The sequence below is a fragment of the Anticarsia gemmatalis genome, chromosome 8 (assembly GCF_050436995.1).
Source record: "Anticarsia gemmatalis isolate Benzon Research Colony breed Stoneville strain chromosome 8, ilAntGemm2 primary, whole genome shotgun sequence".
Classification (NCBI taxonomy): domain Eukaryota; kingdom Metazoa; phylum Arthropoda; class Insecta; order Lepidoptera; family Erebidae; genus Anticarsia; species Anticarsia gemmatalis.
This window is the reverse complement of record NC_134752.1, coordinates 3,034,657-3,046,823: the sequence shown is the minus strand read 5'-3', so window position 1 is coordinate 3,046,823 and position 12,167 is coordinate 3,034,657. Positions and strand designations below refer to the sequence as shown.

The window sequence follows — 12,167 nt, the reverse complement described above, 5'->3', positions numbered from 1 at the left end:
TATCGTGGACAATACTACCTCCAGATCGACGGAGTGGCCATGGGTAGCCCAGTGGCACCGGTTATGGCCAACATCTGGATGGAACATTTTGAGCAATCCATAGATATGCAGGCATCAAATGTGAAGCTATGGAAAAGATATGTCGACGATGTGTATTGTATCATGAGAGGAGATAAACAGGACGTAGAACGGCTGTTGAACACCCTGAACTCCATTCATACTAACATCAACTTCACATATGAAATGGAGACAGACAGATCGTTGGCCTTTCTCGATGTCGAAGTAAAGGTGAGAACAGATGGTACCTTGGGCCACACTGTTTACCGAAAACCGACACACACCGATAGGTATCTCCACGCGAATTCGCATCATCATCCGCGACACCTGCAATCCGTGGTGGCTTCGCTGACAACTAGAGCATACGACCTTTGTGACCCTGAACACCTAGACGGTGAACTCTCACACGTTCAGGAGGTACTTAAGCGAAACGGATACAGGAGAACCGAACGACGTCTGAAGAGGCAAGAATGTCAGACTGGTGTTAGCAGAGTACCAGCTTTTATGCCCTACATAAAAGGAGTAACGGATAAAGTTGGAACAGTACTGAAGAAATACTCCATAAAGACTGTATATAGTCCGTTCTCCAAAGTAGCTAACCATTTGCGCACGCCAAAGGATGTAATTCCTCTTCAGACACCTGGCGTTTACAAGGTGGATTGTAGCTGCGGTAGTTCATACATCGGACAGACCAAAAGAACAATAGCTGAAAGGGTCAAGGAACATATCGCAGCTGTCAAGAACCGGCAAGTCAACAAATCCGCGATAGCTGAGCACTTGTTGGAAGCAGGAACCAATCACTGGATCGAGCTACATCAACCCCGGGTCCTCTCCACAGATCGTCACTATTACTCCAGGATAGTACGAGAAGCGGTTGAAATCAAAAAACATACCAATTTCAACCGTGAAGAGGGATACCGTTTATCATCTACGTGGAATCCTGTCATCAGCAGGTGCAGCCGTCGCCGGCATGACGTAACGCGCCAGTGTAAAGACGTCGTTAGTGTTGTGTGTCGAAGTACCGACAATTCCGAACAATGTACACTAAGTGAAAACCAAGTGAGGGTAGGCGTCGAAACTCGCGCCGCAAGAAGACGACGCTTAGCAGCCACATCAGTCAGCTCGTGACCACGGTCGTTGTAATGCGATCGAAACGTCGGGCAGCAAATAAGGTATCCTAACCTTTAAATTTTCAATCGCGTATAAGACCCGTTGCATTATAATATTATAATTAGACTTATTGAGGGAAGCCGCGGAAAATGAGAAAAGATTATTAAAATTGACAAGGAGGAAATAGTCGAAGAAATTGTTCTGAATGTGATAAGAATTTTAATTCAAGTTATGTAATATTGTAAGCTTATGATGGTTTTTCATGCTTCCAATTCTTGTTAGACGTGCAATATCAATGTAATAAACATATTAACTTCTAACAAATGTAATCATCAACTTTCAAGTGTCTACATGTCATAAAAAGGTTGCCTTGACAAAAAAATGTACATAGGCACATACATTGATTTCTTTTAATTTTTAAGTATATGTTTTTCTACAAAGTATGATTTGCCACTCCTCTAAAATAAACAATCCATTCAGCATATTAATCCTAAAAGCTTAATAGAAAGACACACAGAGCTACTTTCACATTACAAAAGGCATTATTAAGTCTGCAATAACGTTGCAATATCACGAAAGCGTGGATTAAACTGTATAACTTGGTGACAATATGGACCCTCGCGTTACGGGACACCATTACAGACGATGGCGGCCTCTCATGGCGTGATGGCGTACTTATCCTAATTCGAGGGCTTTCTTCCTCGCTTTGATGGCACATGTTTGTGTTATGATATCCGGATGACGTTTAAGATGAAGCCTTTAAAGCTCTATAAGATTGTGAATAGAACTGACTCACCCCCGGATTTTTAGGTACATTTAGCGGTTGTTTAGCTGTTCAATAGCGTTTAAACTCATACAAAAAAAAACGCTATTGAATGGATAAACTACCGCTAAATGTACTCAAAAACCGGGGGTCAGTCAAGACTATATTTTAAGCCATTATACTTATCATATAGTTCTTTATTTTTGTGAATACCTCATAAAAATGGCCCCGCGATACTCTTTGTGTAGTAGTTAAAGTTCAACGACCCGTGTTTCGATATATTGTGAAATCGAACGTGTAACTTGAGTACAAATGTTTAAAAAAATAGTAGCCTATATTTGATATCGGGTCAGAATGTGTCACTATGCTTGGTATGCTTTATATTTCATTTATTTTGACATGACATAGGCAGGCACAGACTTTCACATTTATAAAGTTATTATCGATCTAAGGACTTGCAGCTCGATTCTCTACTACTTTTGACTACCGACAACCGGTTAGCTATCGAGAAATTGCCTCTAATGAACTATTTTGGCAGTACATTTTGAATGTCAAACTCTCGGTAGTCGACAGTACCGACTGTAGATAATTGCACTATTGATAAATGATGAATGAAATATTTTCTATCGAGAAATTTTACGAAATATATATCTCAATATAGTAATAGACTATACAAGGAATGTAACACACATGTGCGTGGGCTCACGACGACTTTGCACGAAGCTTTACGGTTATTGTGTCACGCAATACCGTTTGTCACCAATATCATTATCACTACAGTATCTCGTGTGATCATGTAGTTACCTTTCTGTTTTCTGAGTTTTTGCAAAGATTTAAGAAGTCACATATTATATATATATTAATTTAATATGTAGTTAAAGATGCGTGTCTTTTTTTTCACGCTACAAGACGAAAGTATATTATTTATTCACATTTATTACATTTAAAGACGATAAAAAAGCATATTCTTTGCTAAAAGAGAAGTCTACAATGGTATAAATAATAATAGAAAACTTTTCCATCCACAAAACTACAGTTCTATATCTATAACCAAAGTATACAAAAAATATAACACTGCACTTACCCCTGAGTATCAATAAAATTCATTCGTACAGTACAAAAGCTTTTTCCTATCATTCTGTCGTAGCCTGGCAGAGGAAGATAAATTCCACTTTTACAACTACGGGATAAGTCGTAAAAGTTAATCTATAGAAAGGGCGGCTGTACTAGTTGTGAGGCGATGACCTTACCAGATATGTTGTACAGAAACGAGAATATCACACATAAACCTTCTATCTCTATGTTGGGACAAACATTTGGGAAATCGACATACATTTGTGCCAAAGTGGCAGAAATTGTCGCCAAATTCTAAGTACGGAAGTTAAATTATATCAGATTTTGTACTCGCAATTGCATGTAGATTCTACATTTCAAAGGAATTTAGCTCGAAATAGAGCACGGTATGTACTACTGTTAACTTAAATTACAAACTAACTCTGAGTCGCAACATGTCAGCTTAAATCATGTTCATCTAGGAAACGTTCCCCGCATATTGCACACACATTCAAAATCCTATCTCGTCTCGAAATTTGTATCCCAGCTGGGATTGAACGCAGTTATATGCAAATATCAGCCTAATGGGTGGTTCGAAACACAGGATTATGTGCCCCGGGAACTTATAGCCATGTCTCGGGACATAACTCCTCAGACCAGCTTAAGGAGCAAAGTCTATCAATGTCTCGCAGCTTACTTGCCAATTTGTTACGAGCTTCAGCGAAGTTGCGTGGCTTTAAGTCACGATTTTCATAGCTTTTCCACTCTATACAAAATAATGGTCCCATTTTTCTATACAAGTAAGTATAACGCATCATCGTCTTTAATTAAATTCGTGAATTTAATCAAAACCTACTCCTAAAATGACTGTTTTCAATCAACAAGCACTTATAATAAATTACTTTATCGACGGCGGCCGGCATTAATTTGATGAAACCCAAACGGAACTCGACAAATGACTTTACTCGTTAATTTCCTTCGTACCCACCCTCGCACTGTTTTAATATTTCATTTACAATTTTCGGTCCTTTTCATGACTACCACTTTTATTATTTTTTCAATTATGTCGCCGTATTACATTAATAGAAGATTCTCAATGATAGCAACCCACATCATTTTCCAAATGATTGCCTAACTTTGTCGCAGACGTAATTGATTTATTCGTCACATAAGTTTAATATTTGAATTTATACTCAATGTTAAACTGTAACAAAGTTAGATACATTGGCAGTAATTTCCCCAGAATATTTCAATTGAACCGAGGCTGAATAATCCCGCTGACAATAGATATTACAATCAGTTTGCAGAGTTACGAATAATTTAATTTCTCACCGAACTAACTTTGGTGTTCGTTCAACAAAAAAGTTTTGAACGAGTTATCTAACTTTGTGTTATCTTTATCAACACAAAGTAAATTTTTCACTTGCCGAGACAGGTTTTGTGAATGTTTTTATTCGAACGAGTAACGTCAACATAACTTTGTCTTTCAGTTTTTTTTTATAGAATATAATGGATTCACATTTTCTTAAATAACACGCCAAGTATCTCTAGTGATTTTATTATCTGTTCAAATGCCACTTCGCTGAATATGGAGTCATAAAACCATTTCACGAAACCAAAAACAACATCATAACCATTCGACAAGATTGTTCCATCACTCTACGGGCATAAACAAGAAAACGTCCCAATCGCATATGCCGCGAATTCTCGAAGTAAATATAAAAAATAACAAGCATCTGGCAACACAAGCACTCTTGTGTCAATGTAGAAACGATAAAGTTAACAAGGCTGCATAAGTAGATACCATCGCCCCTTGGGCGGCTTCTGAATATAAATATGGCAAAAAAGTAGGTCACTAAAAATGGCTGCGATGTTCAGACAGCACACCTGTCTTGACTAGATGTCAATTTACTTTTACTTACTGTAATCAGTAACAAGATCTGAGACAAAAATAGAAAGTATGAAGTCTCTAAGCGTGCAAATCTCCATATATTTTGGCACTTTTATTCCAACAGTTGTACAGTTACTACACACAAAAAGAGTCGAAAGCCTTGTTGAATAACTATAAGTTGAGTAACTTCATTCTTCTTTGAATATTACTAAGTATAGTGAATTTTAAACTAGACCTGTCTCCTAAAAGATTTTCTAAAAAACGAACTGTTTTTCTTGACATCTATTCATAACGATGCGGACTATAATGAGTAAATCTTGAAGCACCTTGTCCTACTGTTTTATAGAATAAGTCCTCTGTAATTAAACAAACATAAAGTAAACAAGACTAGCAAGTGGCGGAGACTATATGACTATATATAGGTATTCTGTTTCGTCTCCGAGTTAACCGGCTGAACTTAGTGTAATAACTCAAAGCACAAACTCTAACTTTGCGACTGTTGATTTATTAGAATAGAAGCTCAACTTAGTAGCAGACATTTGTGTATACTGGATATTTGACTGTCTGTCCTAGTACCTACGAGTTTCACTTTATGTATTTGTTATATTAAAATAATGTAAGTTACATTACATTGTAAGTTAGACTATGACTATATAGAGGTAGTATTATGTAAGTTCCCTCGACAATAGGTAAGAATTTAGCAATATTAATGTATATAAATCATTGGAACAGAATCTTTGTTAATTACAAAGACACTATCGATACGAAAAATAATAAATTCTATAAAAAAAGGATTAAAACAAAAGATTCCATTGTATTCCCTTTAAATGTATACAATAGACGTAGGCAAGAAGGGCAAATGATAAACAGAAGAACACTGTCGTTGTCACATCTCTTTTACATACAAAATTACAAAACTAAAACTTTATCAACTAAGGTCTTCATAACAGCTACAAACCCGTGACAAAGTAACTAGCCACGAAACATTAACTTGAGAGCTCCCATTATAGGTCGGAGCGCAAACAAATCTCCTCGGGGCTAATTCAATAGCGTTCACCTAATTAATTAGAGTGAACTCTACACATCTCTACCTTGTATAGAGCCTGCATTCTGTACAGTCTGTTAAGCTGATTACGTCATTGTGACATTTCATTATAGGGATTGTTTTTTCATGGTTTTATTTTGCGATGAAAACAAATATTTTTGTGGCCGAATTATGTATAAACATTTTTGGTCTACAATTTTAAAGCTAATTACCTTTTGCGCTTTATATTAAACTAGAATCGATCTCTGAGGTTAAGATACACTTGCCGAAGTTGTTCTGTGGTAGGGTGACCATTTTATACATTCCGAGTTCCTCCGTGTTTCGGAAGGTACGTTAAATTGTCATTTTCCTTACGCGTCTACATATTTATGCTATTAATAACTCTGTAAGTATGTTTAATAGGAGATCCTTGTCATTTACCTTTTACATCCTTTTACGTTACGTATGTCTTGTATCCAATTCATAAATTTAAACATTACATTAAAAGCTATTGAGTTTCCACTAACTTAGTATAATACTATAAGGATTATAAATAACTTTGAAAACAGTCTATTTATTATTCTAACTCAGACGCTTTCACTATTCCCTACCTAAGTTTAGTTTACATCTATTGCTGTATATATTTCATTCACAAGAACTAGTTATAACTTACATTCATCTACTTCAAAGTAAACAGTTCTGTTATACAAAACTTTGGCAACACTGTCAATATTTTATGTAGCTTTGATGATTGTAAACTGCGTCCTTTAGTATAAGAAGTATTTTTATAGTTGTTAGCTTACACACACTTATACTTAGAAAATATTCATGTCTGTGTATTCTGTGTAATCTATGTATGCGCTAATATGACTTTTAAAGGTATATCTTATAGTCAGCGTTTATCACTATTATGTCGATAGAATTACGCCAAAAAAAATATTACATTCACATTTCCCCTCTGTTATTAAGTATGTTTAATTTTATTAATTGCTGAAATACATAAAAAAATTGTTTTTGACGCTTTTATTAAACAGTTTTCTCATACGTCGTAACAATGCAACTAAAATGTAGTTTCTAACTGAAGCATCGCAAGCATGAGACTCGACGTTTAAATTGAGAACTTCATAAATTCACAGTTGAATTTCCGCGCGAAAATTACAACGTTCATGTTGTTGGCACATGGTGTGTCAATTCTCTCTGGTACCTCGCTCACCAACTGCCTCACACATCCAATTTAACACACTACCATTTTAACTACCGACCGTAAAATTCAAATTCACTAAAATGAAGTGTATGCGCCCAAACTATGTTTACCGAACACGTATTTGCGCTCCAAACCTTCTTGATTTTAAATAATAATTTCCCTTTGTTAGCACAAAGTAATTTGAATTTATTTTCACTTGATTTAAATTTTAAATGCCTATTTGGGTACGAGTAAGCAAAAAAGTTTTTATTTAAGCAAATTGCGGACCTCTTTTCTGAATTAAATAAGGAGCCTTCTATTTTTAAATTTCACTTCAAAAAGGGTCATACAAATCAGTAGAAAAATATAAAAGCTCCTGGCAACGTGCAAAATACTGGCCATTTCGTTAGGAATGTATTAAAAAATCTTTAAATGTGGCGCCATCTTGTTCCTTTGTTCTATTAGTATCTACCAAAAAATCTGAATGACAGTTTGATAAATTAATTACGCAAGTACTTTGCGGGTATTATAAATTGAAATAAGTAAGCGAATAAAGTTAATCAATAATAGTCGTTAATAGATAAGTGAGATTACTTACCATTATTTCCGAGTGTATATACTTAACTGAATGTGTGAATAACCAAAAGTTATCTCCCACATTTATTGATTAAAACAAACTCCAACGAATCCGCTCCAGCAAACAATTCGAAACTCAGCGTTTAAAAATAAAAAGCCGTCATTTGGAATCCGCTCGGTAGATTGCAATCCCATAGCAAAGATGACAATAAGCCATTCCTGTCAGTTGACTCGCCTCGAGTTGGTTTAAAGCTGGCTATATTTTTTTAATCTGTATTTTTATTTCAGAGCCATCAACAAACAACGCGGAATACTCTATCTACGTGGGTCGCTGGACGGACTGTGATCCCCGAGGGGCGGGCGAGCATGCGGCCAGGACCATTGAAAGGTACCTTTACACATTCCACTTTGAGCTTTGACAACGCGCCTATTATAACAAAAAGAATATTTTAGCCGCCGGTATTTTAGTAATTTGATTCGTACGATCCGAGTGTCGGATGCACGAGTTTTCTGTTTCAATGCTTGTTTTTGTGTGGGCTTACGTTACTTCGTCCGCTAACAAAAAATCTGTCTGTCGTTCTCTGACTCTGGGAATGAAAATTTGTATTTTTTTACAAATTGGTATATTTTTAATCATTTTCTGTACTATCTACCTATTCTCTTTTCTGTTAACGAATGGACTCCTATCTTATGTAAATAAAATTAATTATTTTTCTCAGAACTACTTTTCGATTCAATTCCAGTGAATTACAGACATCTCAGTTGCAATATTAAATATACCTTTTAAATGGCTAAGAGTAAAATTACAAATATATACAATATTTCTGAGAAAACTCTATTATTAATGTCTAACTTTTTCACCTTCAAGTTCAATGCTCTATAAGAATATCAAATTAAAGAAGCATAAGGAGAAACTAATAAATGTCGAATAGTTCTTAGAAATTCTGTTCTGTATTTTATTTTTCTGACTCCGATCAAGCTGGAAAAGCAATTACTCTACTACATAAATGGCCAAACCCATATTGCAATTATAATTACTAATATTGAAAACTGCTTTATAATTAACCATTTTACTTCAATAATTTATTTAACCATTCGGTTTAAAACAATTATTCTTATCGGTCAAAGTGCAATTGAAACTGTTATGGCACTTGAACGTTTTCCTTCCATTTTCTCTCTCCTGGAAAGCTCTTATGTATGTTTTTATTGCAGATACTTGAGGACTGAAACGGACTCGCTAGTGCACACGCCCCGGCTTGGCCTGCAGCGTCGACAGGTGCAGTGTCGCAAGAAAGACGGACGATTTGTTGAAGCGATGTAAGTTTTCGAATAACTATTGTGTTATTCTACCTCTTGGACACTTATCCGTCCGTAGAGTATTCTTATAGTCTGTCTGTTATTTTGAAACTAAAGCTACAGCGGCCATGTTTCATTAAAATACGTTAGTAAGTTTTTGCATGATTGAGTAACAAACATCAATCCAAACATGAAATATTTCGCATACGCATAATCATTGTAATTATTGACTTCAAAAACATACAGTACTTTGATGACTCTATTTTAAAATTACTCGCAAATTATACTTGCTGTACCACAACCAGCTGCAATCAACAATGCGAATATAATTTATCACAAAATCATAACACAATTAGTCCACACACAAACTAAGTATTTTAGAACACCGGCGCATTCCAAACTACACAACTTAATACTACAAATAAACCAATTTAGTACCGAAAGCAACAATACAGGAAAACATAAACAAGTTTTATATATATCTTCCTTTACACATCAGTTTATAGCGTGGGAACATGATAATTTACAAGCTAAAATACTTTACACACGCGCCAAAACTTCACACTTTAGAAAAGTGCAAACATTTTTACACGTTTTCCACTGAGCTAATATAAATTCTTGTTTTACGGCAGAACATGTTAAATTACGAACTCGTCTGAGCTTTTTACATACTAAAGAATCTTTATTTTGCGGGTAGGATGTTTCATTATACGTTTAGGTGCAGCGCAGACGGCACACTTTTTGTGTGCGATCGAGTCTGCAGAATATCATGATAGACATTTAAAAAGAAAAATGTGGGATGAAGTGTGCTGTATTGTTTATTCCGCTCCTGTTTGGACATGTATGAGTCTAAAGAAAAAACAAAATACGGTAAGTTTAAGTTTTCAATAGACTTTACCACATTAGTACACAGACTCGATCGCACAAAAAGTGTGCCGTCTGCGCTGCACCTTAAAAGAAATTTCATGCTCTTCAAGTTGGTATGTCATTGTGAGCACGTGCATTCTTCTGACAGTTTGTTCGCAAAGTGGGTCATGTCTAAGAACTTAGGCTTCCTTTACATGAAGCGGGATTACGTAGGGAATATCTATTAATTTTACTCGGATAGAAAAGTTTGACGTTTTCATATAGTCCAAAGAAAGTAAGGGTAGTGCAATTCTTCAAATACGAAACAAAATTTCGTTATTCGTTTTTTTTTCCTGACTTTGTAGGTCAGCGTATAGCGTGATTTCTAAGAATCATAGACTTTACTACTTAACGACTTTTTGAAACAACTAAAAATCTTTTAAATTGAATTTTGCCGCTTTCCTCTAAGTAGCTTTCTAAAGATATCAAATTAAAACTGTACATAAAAGCAAAATCTTTACTAATATTATAAAGCTGAAGAGTTTGTTTGTTTGTTTGTTTGAACGCGCTAATCTCAGGAACTACTAGTCCGATTTGAAAAATTCTTTCAGTTTAAATATCCCATTTATCGAGGAAGGTTATAGGCTATATATCATCACGCTTCGACCCATAGGAGCAGAGTACCATTGAAAAATGTAACAAAAACGGGTAAAATTTTGACCTATTCAGTCAGCTAGTTATCAATATTTCTGAAATTGGAAACAGTCTTAAAACTTTCTAACGTTTTTCTCAATACTCGCTGAACATTGTTCCGTTACTCTACGCTGGTGGAATATCTTTATTGATTTAATGCCGTTTTCCCGTATAAAAACTTGATGTGTTAAGTTATGGAGGGTAAGAATGTGATATTTGACACTCCCGTTCAAGTCGCGTACGTGCGTCAGTAAAACGTCGAGTACTTCTCATTACGGCCGGTCGACTTCAATATGGCGTCGAGAATATAACGATGGCGTTTTTTTAGAACGTGATAAATGAATGTTTTAAGAGTATTGAGGAGATTATCTTCTTTTTTCGTTCTTTATTTTATAAATGTATATAAGTAGTAAATCATTCGGGACCGCTTAGAGTCATTCCAACTAAATTTATTGACTCAAATATTTTCAATTCAAAGCTCTCAGGGACCAATTCGTGAAAAATGTCAAAACATCAGTGACTATGATGAGTAAACCTACATTTGGATAAGTCATTATTTTTGTCCTATAAAGTAAAGAAACTACTGCCTTGTCTTACCGAACCGGATTTTAATAGGTACATGAGTTAATTGCTCACTCCAGCAGTAATAATAAAGATATTATTTATCTTAAAACAACAAAGCAATAGTGTCTTTATACTTAAAAACCTTCACCAAAACAGAATATCTTAAACTTAATACTAAATTGTCTAATACCCTAGGTATTGCGGTCCTGCGCTCGCGCAGATCGGCACGGCGCGCGTGTGTGTCGTTCGAGAAGATTGTGCCTTAGCTGAGTGGCTGCCGTGGAGGCCACGATCTGATGGTGCTCTGGTCAGGACTAGGCGACTCAAACGATTACCGCAAGGTACGTAGCAACATGAGATTAATATCATTTGGTACTATTGACAGATTGACCGGTCTCCATTTCGGTACTTAAATGCATTGTTAAGTATATGTAGTCATTAGTGTTTTTTTACATCGAGTGCAACATAATGTGCCCGTGATACATAATAATATATAGATAGGCAACTGCAATACCGATTTTTTATATTCTTTCTACATTAAACTGTAGGCAAAGGATTTAACAAGGTTCAAGGCTACATATGAATAAGTTTCTTAAGCCTTAAAATTGATTTTGTTTGCAATTATTTTGGTACTTTAGTAACATTTATAAATATCCCTTCTGTAGTTTCATGATTAAATTTTACATTATGCACAAAGTAGCGTTGACTAATAAGGTTACAAGAAACACGAAACAATTTAAATTACTCGTAGAAATTTGATCTCACTGCTTTCAGAGTAAGGATTTATTCGACTAATTGAAGATTAAGTAGAACTAATTACGTCTCAGTCAACATAGAGAAGCCTGACGCACTTAATTTATTAATCCTTGACGTACGAAAAGATGTACAGCCAAGCTTTAGTAAAACTTTAATCTATTCGGAACTCCTCCATATTAAAAAGCTCTATGTATTTTAATCAAGATCTTCGTAGACGCGTAGCACTTTGTCTCGTAGCTTTTCGTAGAAGCGTAGCACTTCGTAGCACTATAAGTGTTAGTCATGCGGACTACCCGGATGTAAGGCGTTTAATATTTAGTTTAGATAGATATAATTGTGTCATAAATTATAACAA

At 35.4% G+C, this 12,167-nt stretch overlaps 1 protein-coding gene across 2 annotated transcripts in view; it reads left to right on the top strand.

Annotated features, from left to right (window-relative positions):
* Positions 1-12,167, top strand: part of LOC142974673 (thrombospondin type-1 domain-containing protein 7A-like) — a 117,968-nt gene that overhangs the window by 89,317 nt on the left and 16,484 nt on the right. For both annotated transcript variants that reach the window (XM_076117130.1, XM_076117129.1), the window contains exons 3-5: positions 7,946-8,045; positions 8,870-8,974; positions 11,252-11,397. In XM_076117130.1, coding sequence (XP_075973245.1) covers positions 7,946-8,045; positions 8,870-8,974; positions 11,252-11,397 — 351 coding nt within the window. The remainder of the gene's footprint in view (positions 1-7,945; positions 8,046-8,869; positions 8,975-11,251; positions 11,398-12,167) is intronic.